At 49.0% G+C, this 15,496-nt stretch overlaps 1 protein-coding gene across 1 annotated transcript in view; it reads left to right on the plus strand.

The window, feature by feature from the left end:
- Positions 1-13,913, plus strand: part of RCSD1 (RCSD domain containing 1) — a 21,537-nt gene extending 7,624 nt beyond the window's left edge. Inside the window, exons 4-7 of the mRNA XM_045297954.1 lie at positions 1,755-1,826; positions 6,284-6,487; positions 7,163-7,870; positions 11,897-13,913. Of these exons, the coding sequence (XP_045153889.1) occupies positions 1,755-1,826; positions 6,284-6,487; positions 7,163-7,870; positions 11,897-11,929 (1,017 nt within the window). The 3' untranslated portion in view covers positions 11,930-13,913. The remainder of the gene's footprint in view (positions 1-1,754; positions 1,827-6,283; positions 6,488-7,162; positions 7,871-11,896) is intronic.
- The last annotated feature ends 1,583 nt before the right edge of the window (positions 13,914-15,496 follow it).

The raw sequence follows: 15,496 nt of genomic DNA on the forward strand, positions 1-15,496 counted from the left end.
GGGAGGAGAATTCCCCACTGGCTTTCCTGGGAGCCCCTATAGAAGGGAGGAGAATTCCCCACTGGCTTTCCTGGGAGCCCCTATAGAAGGGAGGAAAACTTCCCTACTGGCTTTCCAAGGTTGTAATTTTTTCTGGGAGTTGGCTGCTACACCATTCTCCTTTGGAGTGGCTGGTGGGTTCCAACCACTGACCTTTAGGGTTGCAGCTGAACCACTTGCCCCACTAGGGCGGGTTCTGTGGGCAAGGGCTCCTTGAAGACCACTCTAGGAATAAGACAGGGGGCCTTAGATGTGGCAGAGTTCTTGGAAATCCTTTACTCTAGCCCTCCTCGGGTTTGGGTAGGGGGCCAAAGCCAGGACATCCATCTGTCAAAGATAGAATGGGGATGGGGTCTCCAGATTGCCAGTCAGGGACTGTCCACGCCAGCATGGTCTCATTCGGTGTGGACCCTAAAAAGATCACAAGGAATTCATTAGAGTAAGTCTCCCTCCTCCCAGTACTAAAATGGAGTCATCTCATTCAAGAAGTATCGCAGACGATTTCTAGCCAATTAGCATGCCTCTTCTGATGATTCTGACAAATTAGTGCATGGGGGCATTGGATGAGGGGACACAGTCCCTTAACTATAGAGCAATGCTGCCTCTGTCTTGGCCTGTATCCAACAGCAAGAGTCATCATGGATCTCATCTTCGTCTTCACTTTCATTATGATCACCACTGTCATCATTTTTACATGCTGAGGGGCAGTACGCCCATAGAACAAGACTCAAGTTATATGGAGACTTTATACAGGGTAAGAAGGAGTTAATATTTGTAGGTAGTATCAAACCCAAAGACAGGCTTTCTGAGACACATTCAGCACAGAAACATCTACAAGTAATAAAATACACATTAATCCAAACAGTACACTCCGACTCATAGTGACCCTGTAGGGCAGGGAGAATAGAGTTTGAGACTATTGCTCTTGACAGGAGTATAAAGCTTCATCTTTCTCCCTCAGAGCAGCTGGTGGCTTTGAACTGCCCCCCTTGCACTTGCAGCCCAACGCCTAACACTACTAGGCTACCAAGACTCTGGGCAATATAGCATACAAATGACTAATATATAATTATGTGTGCACATATTTGTATGTATACATATATGTGTCTGTATTTGCTAGCCATTGATTGTTACCGTATGACCTAGAAAATGAAATCCTATCCATCTCTATGTAATTAGCACAAGGCCTAGAATGTAATAGTTCCCCAATCAGTATATGCTTCATTAAAATGAACCGTGCTTTGGAATATTCACAAGCAACACCATTGATGGGATTTTCCAAAACATCCTGGTTTGAGGGGGTTTAAGTTCCACTCCTGGCCGGTTGTGCTTGTGGCAAACAGGATGCATGGCCTTTATCTCGGAAATCCCCGTTCATTGCTGCTCACGCTGCTGCTCATTCTGCCCTCGCACACACGCTGTTCGCTCATGAGGACATGAACCCATTCTGCCAGGGATTAGCATGTTCCCCTAACACCATTCAGCCAGGCTTTTCTGACTTACATATTCATGTGGCCATGCTGGTGGTGAGGTGAGGTAGGGAGAACAGGGCAGCCCATGCCCTGATGAGGCAAGTGGACCATCAGAACCAAGTGATGGAGTGGTGAAACCAAATGCCTCTCCTCTTCTACTTCCCCCGTGGCCTCCGAGCCCCAGAAGAACCCTGTCTCTGTAGTCCTCGTTCATTGGCTTGTTTTGGTCTCTTTGCCCTGTAGAAATCAGCGCCCAATGCTGGCCACCCTCCTAAGATCAAAGTGAAGAGCTCACCTCTGATAGAGAAGCTTCAGGTAAGTGTGGGGTTTTCTTTTCTTTATAAAAAAAATCATTTTATTGGGGGCTCATACAACTCTTATCACAATACATACATACATACGTTGCGAAGCACATTTGTACATTTGTTGCCATCATCATTTTCAAAACAGTTTCTTTCTATTCTGAGCCCTTGGTGTCTGCTCCTCATTTCCTCCTTCCCTCCCTCCCTCCTCACGAATCTTTGAAAATTTATAAATTATTATTATTTTTCCATGTCTTACATGGACCGCTGTCTCCTTCCACCCACTTTTCTGTTGTCCATCCCCCAGGGAGGGGGTTATATATAGATGAATTTGATTAGTTCCCCCTTTATCCCCCCACCTTCCCCTTCCCCTCCTGGTATCGCTACTCTCATTATTGGTCCTGGGGGGTTTATCTGTCCTGGATTCCCTGTGTTTCCAGCACTTATCTGTACCCATGTACATGCTCTGGTCTAGCCAGATTTGTAAAGTAGGATTGGAATCATGATAGTGGGGTGGGAGAGGAAGCATTAAATAACTTGAAGAAAGTTGTATGTTTCATCGGTGCTACACTACACCCTGACTGGCTTGTCTCTTCTTGTGACCCTTCTACAAGGCGGTGTCCAATTGTCTACAGATGGGCTTTGGGTCTCCACTCCACACGCCCCCTCATTCATATTTATATGACATTTTGTTCTGGGTCCCTGATGCCTGATACCTGATCCCATCAACACCTCGTGATCACACAGGCCGGTGTGCTTCTTCCATGTGGACTTTGTTGCTTCTGAGCTAGATGGCTGCTTGTTTGTCTTCAAGTCTTTAAGACCCCAGATGCTAGATCTTTTGATAGCCAGGAACCATCAGCTTTCTTCACCACGTTTGCTTATGCACCCGCTTTGTCTTCAGCAATCATGTTGGGAAGGTGAGCATCACGGGATGCCAGGTTATTAGAACAAAGTGTTTTTGCATTGAGGGAGTACTTGAATAGAGGCCCAATGTCTGTCTGCCAGCTTGATAGTTAGCCTATAAATGATGTACATAGATCTATTTCCCTATCATTATATATAAATATATTTATATACATGCACTTGCCTGTATTTAGACCTCTACAAATGTCCTTTGCCTCCTAGTTCTTTCCTCTATTTCCTTTTACTTTCCTCTTGTCCTACTATCATTTTAGGCCTTCATTCAGGTTTCAGTAATTCCTCTTGGTTACATTGCCCTTGATCAAGCCCCACCAGGCATCCAAAGTGTAGAATTTTCGTTACCTGCTGCTACCTCTTCTCCGACCTTTGAGTGGCTATCAAGGAGTAGCCCCATCTGTGACACCTGGATAGTTGGCTTCTGATAACCACCTAATGATCCAACTCTCCCAAAAGATAGGATCTCATAGCCCACTACCTGTTGGCTAAGGACCAAGCAAAGGCTCAGATCAAACAGGGTCTCATGCAGTTAGCTCCTAATGATGGTTGGTGGCTGATCAATAACAAGATTCCTCAAGAATCTTCTGGAAAAGGGACATGATAGTTGTGGGAAATCACCCAAGCATTTCCAAACCCTCTCCCCCAACAGCCTGAATGCAGCCCAGACCATCCCGTGCACAGGGCTGAAACCCAGCCGCTGCACACTGCACTGGTTTGTCCAAATCCATTGTTGGGAAAGCATTCTGTCCGACCTCCGTCCAGTCACCTTGTGTGCGCAAGCCCCTGCCGACTGTGCACACGGCTGGGCTGGATTTCTGGGGGGTCTAAGTGAAGTGTGGCTGGCTGAGCCTGAGCTCCCAATCTCCTGCGGGTGACAGAGAGTCACCCCGATAGGACAAAAGAGGGTGAAGAGTAGTGATCTACGCTGTTTATGACTGCTCTAGGCCAAGGCTTTCACCGTCAACACTATTGACATTTCGAAAGGGGTCCTGGAATTCCAGAATGCTACCTAGTCCCTACCTCTGCCTCCCTGTAGCCCACCACAACCCTTACCCAGATGCCATCCACATTTCTCATGCCCTTTCCTCAAGCTCAGACCCCTCTCCAGTCACGAGTGAACCTCTTGAAGGGATGCAGGGTCCTGAGGGCACTGTTGGTTAGGTGCGGTGCTGCTGTACACAAGGGCAGCAGTTCAAACCCACCAGCTGTCCCGTGGCAGAAAGAGAAGGTTGTCTGCTCTGTGAAAGATTGACCACCTTGGGAGCTCTATATAGGGCTGCCATGCGTTGGAATCAACTCAATGAGGTTTTGGCAATGAGGTTTTGATCTTCAATCATTTTTAGCTCAAAACAAAAGCTCCTTAAGAATGTCAGCAACGTATGACGATTTGGCCGAATCCCCTCTGAAACTTATTTGGGGCGAGGGAGGGTACATCTAAGGCAAAAACACGAAGACATGCATCAGCTAGGTCTCAGATTTTCCTCCTCCATGTTTTACAAGATGAGTCCTGACCTATGCTCTCCCCCAACCCCTGCCTTCTTCATTAGAGTCCTCTAGTATATAAAGCTCCAATTTTCAGAACCATTTTATTGGCCAGCTTTCTTATGAGGGGATTTCCCAGCTTGAAATGTGGTGTGAAAACCCCCCTCCGCCAGGAAGCCCCTGAGCCATCATCCCAGCATGTATGACCCCACCCCCGACCCCAGGCTCACCACATTCTGCTAAAAAAAAAAAAGCAGCTAATTTACTTTATGTTGGTGTTGGTGATAAATGTACACAACAGAACGCACAGCAGCTCGACAAGTTCTTCAGGTGCGATCATCTATGCCACTGATTATAGTCCTCGAGTTCAAAACCACTCTCACTTCCCTTTCCGAAGGGTTCCTGCCCAATCCGCAGAAACTCCCTGGCCCTGAGCAGCTCAACGAACCTGGCCAGTTGCTGCTGTCAGTTTGAACCCAGCCACCTGCTGCCTTTCGCCCTGACATGGGCTGACAGCGTTGCCATTTAAGTTCCACGCTGTGAATTTTTGACTCTGGCTTAGTCTTGTCAGTCACAAGTACTTTTCTTAAAAGAACGATGTTACTAATATCTCCCTAAGCTTGTGCAATGCTGTATTATCTGCCCTCAAGATTGGATAGGAATTTTCCAGACCCAGAATCCTCTGGCTGGTAGGAAGGTGGTGCCCAGGGGAGTCTGGAAGGAGGTGGTGTGAGTCAGGCCAGTGGCAGGAGACGGTCAGCCTTGTAAACCGATCTGGAGGTTGGGTTAAGGCCTTTGGACAAGGCTGCTGGAGTCAGGGAAGGTCACACAGCTCTTGAGCAAAGGAGCTGGAGTCAGGTCTGTCAGCGTGAAGAATCTACCTTTCATTGCCCCATCCCCTCAAGCCCTGCGCTTCCTCTCTGAGGGTCCCCTGCCTTTCTGCAGCGCTGCCACCACCACAGGGTCTGAAAGATCCAGGGGGTACCACCAGCCAACCTGATAGCATCAAGCTAACTCTCGCTCGGGGTGACCAAGGTGTGTCAGAGTACAGCCGTGTTGTCAATGGCTGTTTTTTTCAGAAGCCGGCTGGCTGGCCCATCTTTCTCTTGGAGGGCTCAAACCACCCACGTTGAGGTTGGCAGCCCAGCACAGTAACCCTCTACACTGCCTCCGGGACTCACACGGGGCAGTTCTACCCTGCCCTGCATGGCCGCCATGAGTCAGAATCGATTTGATGGCGGTGCGTTTTCAGGGAGTCCCCCTCAAGTCAGTGCCATCAGGGAGATTCATCGACCAGGACTTGACGATGCAGAAGGCCAGAGGAGGAACGCTACCCCTAGGTGGCGCTAGAGACACTTGAACACTCTTGTATGGTGGTGGTTTCAAACCTCTGACCTTGAGGCTTCAGGCTTGAGGCTCCTCGGGTAGTTATTCCAGTGCGCCCCGCCCCCACCCTGGCCCCGGGCCTAAAAGAGCTTAGCAGTATATTGCGTCCACCACTTTGACCAGCAGCCAAGAGGGAACCTGGCACGTTGAACTTGAGGGACAAGAACTCTGGCTTCAGTCCCCGGGGCGGGTTCCTCAGCCTTTTCCTCACTCACGCAGTGAGCACGATGCCGAACATATGAGCTTGCTGTGAGAGGAAGGCAGACAGGGCTGGCCTACTGCCTGTGGGCATCCTGCAAGCAGCCTTTATCGTTGGCTGTTTGAGGAAGGTGGCAGGCCGTGGGATCCTGGTACCGGTAGGTACCTGCTGGTTGCTGTTTTGACCGCTTGGTCCATAACTCAGGGGGCTGGCCTGGGAGGGCATTTGGTGGCTCCACGTCAGCTAGGCCTGGGCGTTCTGGAAGGCAGCTCCCTACAAACCAGCGGGCAGGAGATGGACTGAGTAGGCAGTGCTTCTGGGAGGAGGGCCTGGCAAAAGCATGAACAGCTGGCTAGGAAGTGACAGGAAACGTTTGATGTTACCTGGTTTCAGCCAGTTCTGAGGCCAGGTAGGTAGCAAGCTAAGCAGAGGCCCCCTCTCCTCTCCACCCCTACTTGAGATTTCTACTCTTTTCTCCACAGGCCAATTTAGTCTTCGACCCCACAGCCCTGCTGCCTGGGGCCTCACCCAAGAGTCCCGGCCTCAAGGCGGCCGTGTCCCCTTTTCACAGCCCGCCTTCCACTCCCAGCAGCCCCGGCGGGCGGTCTCGGGCCAGCGAGCCAGAGGAGGTGCCCGTCAGCTTCGACCAGCCTCCTGAAGGCAGTCATCTGCCCTGCTACAACAAGGTGACATGTGGGTCTGAAGCTTGGTGGGGTGTTCCTGGCGGTGGAGGGACTGGGCAGTCCCCAAGTGTCCTGACCTGCGCCCTGCTGGAGAAAGGAGGGACGGGTTAGAGCTGGGCTGGGGCGGGTTTTTGAACAGAGGTGACAAGTATTTGCTCCCTTCCTAGTTTTCCCGGAACTCAAATCACCTTCCTCTGTCACTGTTGTCCCATTGTCATTTTCAAAGAGCTATAAAACCATGACTCGCCTACCAAATACAGATTTTATTCAGCTCATCAATTTGTGAGGAAACCTGGAAGTTGATAAGCTGCTTGAAAGAGCACTCAAAGAACTGTTATATAGGTGATTGAGCGGATCGAGTGATAGTGAAATTCACCTAATGAATTCTGTTAATTTCTGTTAGTGTTTAACAGAATAAAAGCATAGTGACTTTGTTTGTTTGTTTGCTTCTGGACAGAAAGCCCTGTCGTCTTCCTGAGACAAAACCCCACAAGTTGACATGTAATTTCGGTTTCATGGGGCTAAGTAGCCAATGATGGTACATTTGATTAGAACATTCAGGCCTCCCTGGGTGGGCTCTCTCAACGCCTTTCGGCCAGCATGGAAAGGGTGTGGCTGTCGATCTCCTTGGCTGTTTTTCACACACTTGAGATAATTTTCCCCTCCACTTTCTTCCAGGTGAGGACACGGGGCTCCATCAAAAGGCGCCCTCCCTCCAGGCGGTTCCGAAGGTCTCAGTCCGACTGTGGGGACCTTGGGGACTTCCGGGCCTCAGAGTCATCTCAGGAGAATGGAGCCAAGGAAGAGCATGGGGATGAAGTGTTCACATCCAAGGGCAGGGCCCCAGGAAGCCCTCCGTCCAGCGATGGGGCCGTGGGAAAGGAAGCGAGGCGAAGCCTGGGGTTGGAGAAGCCCCCTCTGAGAAGGACTTCCAGCAGAACGGAGACACTGAAGGAGAAGGGCAGGGCGGCAGAGCAGGGGCAGCAGAGCCCAGCCCAGGGGGAGGCCACAGCACCCCCCCTAACCTCCAGCCCAAAGGCAGAGAATGGGTGTGAGACTCCCCCGGAGGAAACCACAGCCGGAGAGGCAGCAGAGACGGAAAAGGCTCTGGTGGTGAAGGAGGAGAAAGCAGGGAATGAGGAGGATACACCGGGGCAAAAAAGCCAAGAGGCCAACAAGTTGGAGGCGAGAGCTGTGGAAGGAGAGGCCTCCCCAAGTCCCTCTGGAGAAATGGAGGGTGCCAACCCCTCCGAGCAGGAGAAAGACAAGGACAAGCCCAAGGATGGGAGTGGAGTTCTTGAGACAAGATGCCACCCTGAGGCGGACCCGGCCCAGGTGGAAACAAGCAGCAAAGCCCTGAGTGGGGGTGCAGACCCCATAGCAGAGGTAAGGGGACCCAGCTTGTTCACACGGGAGGGCAGGGCCACGTGACCCGCTCCTCACAGTCCCATCGCCCACCAGCTCCGTGTGCGGTCACTGTGGCGCCAGCCTCCTGCCTTGTGCCATGCCAGGTTGAGGCAGGCTAATTCTGACCCGTGAGGGAGCAAAAGGACAGAGAGGGCAGGTGTCTGACAGGGTCTTCCGGGCGCAGAGTCCGACAAGCTCCTGGGCGTGTCTGGGTAAGCAACACTTGGCAGTGCGCAGCGACTTAGCACGACTGAAGGCCTACTAAGCGCAGCAAGCATGACTGAAGGCCTACTAAGTGCAGCCTCCAGCTGGAGACTGGTCCAGGAAGAAAGGGTTGCTCCTTCGCAGCAAAGCTCGAAATCTAGCAGGAGTCCCGCAGCCCGACTTTGTGTGGTTGTTAACTGCTGCCACGGCCCCCCGCACACAAGGTGATCAGACCACTGCGACACATAGTGATTGACCGGCTGCTTTTCAGATCATTGCCAGGCCCGTTTGTCTTAGTCCGCCTCTCTTCTCCCCTAACCCCTGCTCAGCATCCTAGCGACACATACATTTCCATTGACAAATGTGTCATGGCTGCGTTTGGGGTGTGTTGGCCAGCGATCAAACCTGCTCTCCCTCATGGAGGGTGTGAATTGTACCACTGAGCACCACTGCCCTCCAGCAGACTCTTAGGCACCCTGTAGGGCAGAGCAGACCTACCCCAGAGAGTTTCCTGGGTCAGAATCGTGACTGGAGCAGATCAGTCCACCCTGGCTTTGTTCCGTTGAGTTAGCAGTCTGACACTTGGCCACAGGGGTCCATCGTGGGCAACCGGGCGGGCGGTAGTCCTGAGGAAGCCAAAGCACAAGGTCAAGAGAGTGGGAGACTGAAGGAGGGGAAGCTTCCTTGTGAAGGTCGTGCTTGAGTGGAGTCTTTTCTGTTGCATCTGCTTTCTCACGGGTTTTGAGCACCTGCAGTACAGGAGGAAGAAGATGAAAACTGAGGCCCTGCCCTCCCGGCCAGGCCCCTGCTTGTTGAACCTTCCCCTTTAATGCATCTCCTCACCACCAGGTCCCATCCATCCATGCCTGGGGAGCAGAGGCCGCCCCAGAGGCTCAGATGCTCCATAAGAAAACCCGGGTCTTCCTCTCCCCTCACCACTCGTCGCCGCAGTCACCGCAAGTGCTTGTCCCTTCGGGTCACCGTCAACTTCTGTACTGTCTTACTATGAGTCTGTTATGGCATCTTGCTTCCTTCTATAGTCTACTTTCTGTACAAAAACCAAGGGATTGTGTGGGATTTTTTTAGATCCCACTCCTTGTCTTAGAATGATTCTATCGGACAGGGTAGAACTGCCCCTGTGTGTTTCTGAGACCAACTGTACACTTCCCTAAGAGAACAGCTTCTTAGTCCCCTAATTAATCCGCATCTCGTTTCTTGATTGGTAGAAATGATATGATCAGATAAACCCATTCTGGTTTCATCCATCCAATCAGCATACACCAAGCCCTCATTAGCCCAGGCACTGAGATAAACCGGAGGTTCAAAGATGAACATCACAGGGGTGTAAGTCAATATACATGAGGCAGAAGAATGAATGTGAATCTGCCTGGGAACACCCTATATGAAGCACAAGCAATGAAGAAACTAATTTTTCAAGAGAAAGCGGTAGCAAGCTTCATGGACAGACCAAAGGGGTCGGATTGTGAATGTGCTAGCAAGCTTTCACACCTATTCTTCGGCAAGAGGCTCACGCATAAGAACAATATTGAGGCTGGCATAGGACTGGGCAGTATTTCCTTCTGTTGTACAAAGAATCACTATGAGTTAGAACCCACTCAATGGCACTAGCAATAACAACAACCTATGATATTGCCCGTCACAAATGTTTAATAATTCAGGCTTAAGACAACGAGCCACCTGGGGAAGGTCCATCATGGGATAGGTGGACACATCCCATCACAGCACTTAGGGCTTTCCTTATAAACTAGACCCTTCAACGAGAGTGCTGAACAAGACCCAACTTTGAATAAATTTCTTTCGGTAAATTTCACAGGTGTTTCTAGCACTCAGGTAGTCAGTCCCATGTCAGGCACTCAGATTTGCCAAAGACAAACTTATCGAAAGCCATTGGAGATGTATGGGCTTCATCTCAGAAACGTCGTTGTCTGTAACGGTATGTGCTGGTTTCCTAGTTGCTTAACTCAATGGCTCTTCCAAGTCATTCTCCTTGGCTTCACAACATTTGATTTGAAATGGTTTTCTCCCTCAGCTGATCATCTCCAGCCTTGTCTTGAGACTCAGACTCAAGTTGCCTTTGTAACTAGCTTGTGTTTATGTTTACCCTCCCTGTTAACGAGGCAGGTCTCCAAGAGCGAGTTCTCCGTCCTTCTGCCTTCTCAATCCTTAGAGCCACACTCTCCTGCACCCCCCCTCAGCCCTCCTGTAGCCTGTGAACTGTTCTCCCATCATGCTCCTGGAGGCCTCGGTCTTCTGCCCCGTCCAGACTTTATGGAAATGTTCTTTCTGCATTTAAAAAAATCATTTTATTGGGGGCCTCATACAGCTCTTATTACAATCCATCCATCCATCCATTGTGTCAAGCACCTTTGTACATATGTTGCCATCATCATTTTCAAAACATTTTCTTTCGACTTGAGCCCTTGGTATCAGCTCATTTCCCCCCCTCCACCACCTTCCCTCCCTCCCTCATGAGCCTTGATAATGTCTAAGTTATTTTTCCCCATTGTCTTACACTGACCAATCAATTTCTTTCTGCGTTTTAATATCCCTCTTGCTTTGGACCTTCTATCTCTCCACTGTAATGCCCCAAAGTAAGTCACTCTCCCACGCCCACTGTCTTTGCCAAGATCTGGGAGTATCATTAGTGAAATTCACAAACCCAAGGTGTCTGGATCTATTATAAATGATGACCAACCCATTTGGGTGCTCTCTATCCATCATTGCTACCTGGAAATCCACTCACTGCATCTCTGGTATTCTCACTTCTCACCCCAGACTCCTTAAAAAACCTCACCTCCCACTTGATGGCAAGGAAAGCCTCCCAGTCCTCCAATGTCTCCATGCCCCTTGGATCAGAGGAAATCCTGCTTCTCCTTGATAAGATAGCTCTTGCATCTGCTGTGCTCTCGCCTCCACCCCTACTGCCCTTTTCTGGGCATGTTTACAGTACATTCGTGTGTGAGAGATGTGTGTGTACATTTTTTACAGTACATTTGTGTGGGTTGAGTGGGGGGGGGTGCATTTAAAATGAGAAGCTAAATTAGATAGTCCCAATTCGTTTATTCTTCTATACTTCTTGCTCCTCTTTAGCACATTCCTGTTTAAATCCTGACCCTACCACTTAACAGCTATGTGACTTAAGGGAAGTCACGTACCTCTCTGTGTCTAAATTACCTCATCTATGAAACAAAGTGCTTAGAAGTAGGTAACTCAGGCTGCTCCTGAGTGGATGTGCGCTCACTATCATGGTGACGACTGTTCTGTGCTGCTGAGCAAGCCCATCCCCATGAACAGTAACCTCAAGGGACAAGAGTAGAACAAACGGCCTCATAGGGTTTCTTGTTTGTAATCTTTACGGGAGTAGCTCACCAGGTCTTTCTCCTCAGATCCATTACCAAAAAACCCCCAGAAACAAAAAAACACCCCCACACAAACAAACAAGCTTCACTGCCATAGAGTCAATGCTGACTCATAGCAGCCTCCTGTGGGGTTTCAAGATTAACTGTTTATGGGAGTAGAAAGTCCAGTCTTCTTCCCGAGGAACTGCTTGCTGGTGGTTTTGAACCACTGACCACATGGATTGCAGCCCAACATCACTACACCACCAGGAGTGGGCTGGGCTAGCCCACTGGCAGCCCAGTGCTGCACCCGAGAGCTCTCTGCTACAACCATTTCTACTGTCATAGCTGTCGTCTGACCTAGCAGTCTCCAAGCAGATACGCCAAGTGCCAAGATTTCCCCAACCTCTTCCTGACCTGTTCTGTCTTTCTCTGTTGGCAGGATGACACCGCTGACCAGGACACTAGAATGTGAAGAAGAGCTTATTGCGCCCTCGGGTTGAAGCTGCTCAGGAGATCTCTTTAGAAGCAGCAGCCACCCCCGCAGCACCAGCCAATAAAGTCATCACAGAAGCTGACTCTGCTGCGGGTCCAGAGTCAGCCTGAAGACACCGTGCGTCGCTTCCTGGTCTGCACAGCGCCCCCTGGAGGGTGGAGACTGACTGAGGGCAGTAGACAGACTCTTATCAGCTAAAGTGTGGATCAGGGTGTCACTTGATGGACTTGCTATAGAACAAACAACAAAAAGAAATGTATTTAAAATCATTTACTACGGTGACAAGTACCCAGGGCAGCCTGTAGGCAGCCTGTGGGGTCCCAGATACCTCTCTCCCTGCAGCTGACCTCTGAACGGGGCTCTGATTTAGCATCTCGGATTGTGCTTATTCCGCTTATGCCAACTGGGTTCTGATTTAGCATCTTGGATTCTGCTTATTCTGCTAGCCATTTTAACACTCCTAGCATTCTGCCAGTTCTCAAATTGTAAGCCAAAACTAATTTCAGGGTGACTAGAAACAAAAGGGAAGGGTCCTGCTGACAATACAGATCTTTCTAAGTTGCAGAAGACCTTACCTTGTACCGGGACTCTTGAGGCAGCCTTCCAGCTTTGTCCCAGTTTGAACTGGCCAAACCATTTTGAACACCTTGGGCTGAGGAGATAATGATTGGAACATGGAAATCCTGGTGTGTCCGTTCCCCTATTGCAGTTTTCTAGTTGATGGCGCCCACAGGAGGTGACTGTCTCCACTTCCTCCCTGTCCCACCTTTGGGAAGTCTGTGAAAGCAGGGACCCCGCCCCCCCGCAGGCTGCCCACGTCTGCCCAGGGACAGGCAGACCGAAGTCAAGAGGTTTCAGTTCCCTGCACTGCATGTCCCCCTCCTGAAAGCACAGCAGTAGATAGTAGCTGCCCTCTGATTTTTCCTTTGAGGATACGTCTTCTATTTCTAGAAGATTACCCTTGAGCATGGAGTAGATATTTCCTGGCAGGTGCTTGGAGCACACCATGCTGTGCAAGCTGTGTAATCATCCCTGGCATCCCTGGGAAGCTTTCCTTAAATCTCAGCCCAGGATCTTCCTCCCGGCTCAGGAGCAGTGAGTGGGGGTCTTCGTCAGTTCTCACTGAGCAGCTCTTGTTCTGTTTGAAGAGTGCAAGAGGCTTCACAAGGCACAGTGGGCCCGACTGCCCCTTCCTTGACTTCGATCTCCTTCCCTCTTCCTGGAAAGAGCCCCTTGTCCTTGAGGCTGGTCTGACTCATTGTGATCATGTGATAAGGTTTCCAAAACCCTAACTCTTTATGGGAGCAGAGGCCCTATCTTTCTCCTAGCTGGAGGGTTTGAACTGCCAACCTTGCCGTTGAGCTGTTGACTGCTTCTCCGACAGCACCGAATTGCAACTCCAAACACATGTCTGACCAGTAGGGTTGGTCCTCATTCTGATTGGACTCTTTCGGTATCTCAATGTGCTAGTTTATTATGTAAAACTGTTATTTTTCTGGAGGCCTGTTAGACCACACTTCACAGTGAATTAACAAAAACAACAACCCAACAACCATAGATGAACAGGTCTAATGTCACCCTGGATACCTCAGTTTTCTCATTCTACTTGCAATTTTTTCTAACTCCAGGATAGTGTTAATATTGATGATATATATATATATTTTTTTTCAAAACTATTTTAAAACATTATGCATTTTTAAGACTTGTTATCCAATTGAAATGGGCATACTCCTAGCTATACGCTTTGATTTTTTAGCAGAATTTGGGAGAGGTGTGTGTCAGATATTTTGTGGTCTGTATAGTATGTCTCTATCTTTTTGATAGACATGTATACCCCCCTAAGGAATACATGGTATTATTTATGCATATCTTTGGACTGTTTATACATTTATGTACATTCAGGCAAGAGTTTTGTGGATATGTCCAAGATCATGTGTGTGTGCCATTAAAGGAGTATCTACTACTTTCTCTTACTTGATTTAAAAAAAAAACCAATGGAACAGAAAGGTATATATTAGAAAATAAAACTGCTTTGTTATGGAAGGTCTATACATTATGAATTATTGACCTGGGTAGCACAAAATAGTTGTTAAGTGTTCCACCACTAACTGACAGGTTGGCAGTTTGAAACTTCCCAGAGGAACTTTGGGAGTAACTCCTGGTGATCTGCTTCTGAAGGATCACAGCTTTGAAACCCCTAAGGGGTAGGCCACAATGACAATGTTCTATATCCTGCTTTGGAAAGTAGTGGTTGGGGTCTTAAAAGCTGGGGAGAAGCCATCCAAGATGCAACTATTAGTTTCTCTGCATCTGGATCTAAAAAAAGGGTAAAGTTAACCAAAGACACATTTGATCCGTGACCATGAGACCAAAAGAACTTGATGGTGCCCAGCTACCCCATCATCCACTCTGAAAGGGGTCACATTAAATGTCCCTGGATGGCGTGGGAGAGAAACGTGGAACAAAACTTAAAATCATAAAGAAGACTAGGCTTACTTATCTGATAGAGACCTCCAAGACGATGCCCCCCACACCTGCCGTGGTTCAACTTCCAGCCAAACAATAGACAGGCCAACAAGGTAAACAGTAACAACACCAGAAAAGTATACACTTCTTAGAACAATCAACTCTCTGGGGCAACAGAGACACATCTGCCTAGGAAGGACTCTCAGGGGCAGGAAGGGAATGGAAGGACAGAGGGACAAATGGAAAGGGGAAACAAAAGGGAACTGGGCAGAGCGCTACTTACTACATGATGAAGGCCACAACCAATGCCGCAAAGCAAAACCCCTGTGAAGTGTTGATTGGAAATCGATTTGCTCTGTAAGAGTTTCCTCAAACGGTCCTTTTTCAAAGTGTGAGCGGAAGGGCCGTTCCATCCTGCCGCACTTGGATTGTGATGAGTCGGAATTGACCTGATGGGAACTGGGTTGTTCGGGGTTGGTTTGGTTGCTTTTGAATATACTTTATGGTTGCAGATGAGAAGGGAGCAATACAAAAGGGCAAGCATACGATGCTAAGGACGCATGCGCTAAATAATGCCCGAAAGCCTTCTAATCCCCTAGACACCTGTTCGCTACGTGATCTGATCTACATTGGGAAACCATATCCATGGGTAAATAATGCTCTTAACAGGACATTCATGAAATGAAAAGACCATGTCTTGTTGAGGCTAAAGTGAGTGCTTCGAGCTCTCCTTTCCTGAAGCAACCGTGATTGAGTGTTGGCATTTGCGAGGTTGATAGGAATGCTTATTTTCTTTCTTAGGAACTACTTTAGTAGACTTGAAAGAAAACACTGGTCCTTCACAGCTAAAAAGATAAAGAGAGGGGTCAGAATCATCCTTTCACTGCCTTTATAGTCTAGCTTGAATTTCAAACCTTGTTCTGCCTTCCCTTGAAGAGGAAGCAAGAAGACCTGGATGCTTTAAAGGGATAGACCAATATTTTTAAAGGGGCTATGATGCTGTTTCAGCTGCGTGTGAAAGTGGATAGCCAGATGACAGAACTCCACTGTCCTCACTGAGGTCACCTTGAACAAAACCAA

The sequence above is a fragment of the Echinops telfairi genome, unplaced genomic scaffold, assembly GCF_000313985.2.
Source record: "Echinops telfairi isolate 266 unplaced genomic scaffold, ASM31398v2 ScPeMD7_7424;HRSCAF=8462, whole genome shotgun sequence".
NCBI classification, from domain to species: Eukaryota; Metazoa; Chordata; class Mammalia; order Afrosoricida; family Tenrecidae; genus Echinops; species Echinops telfairi.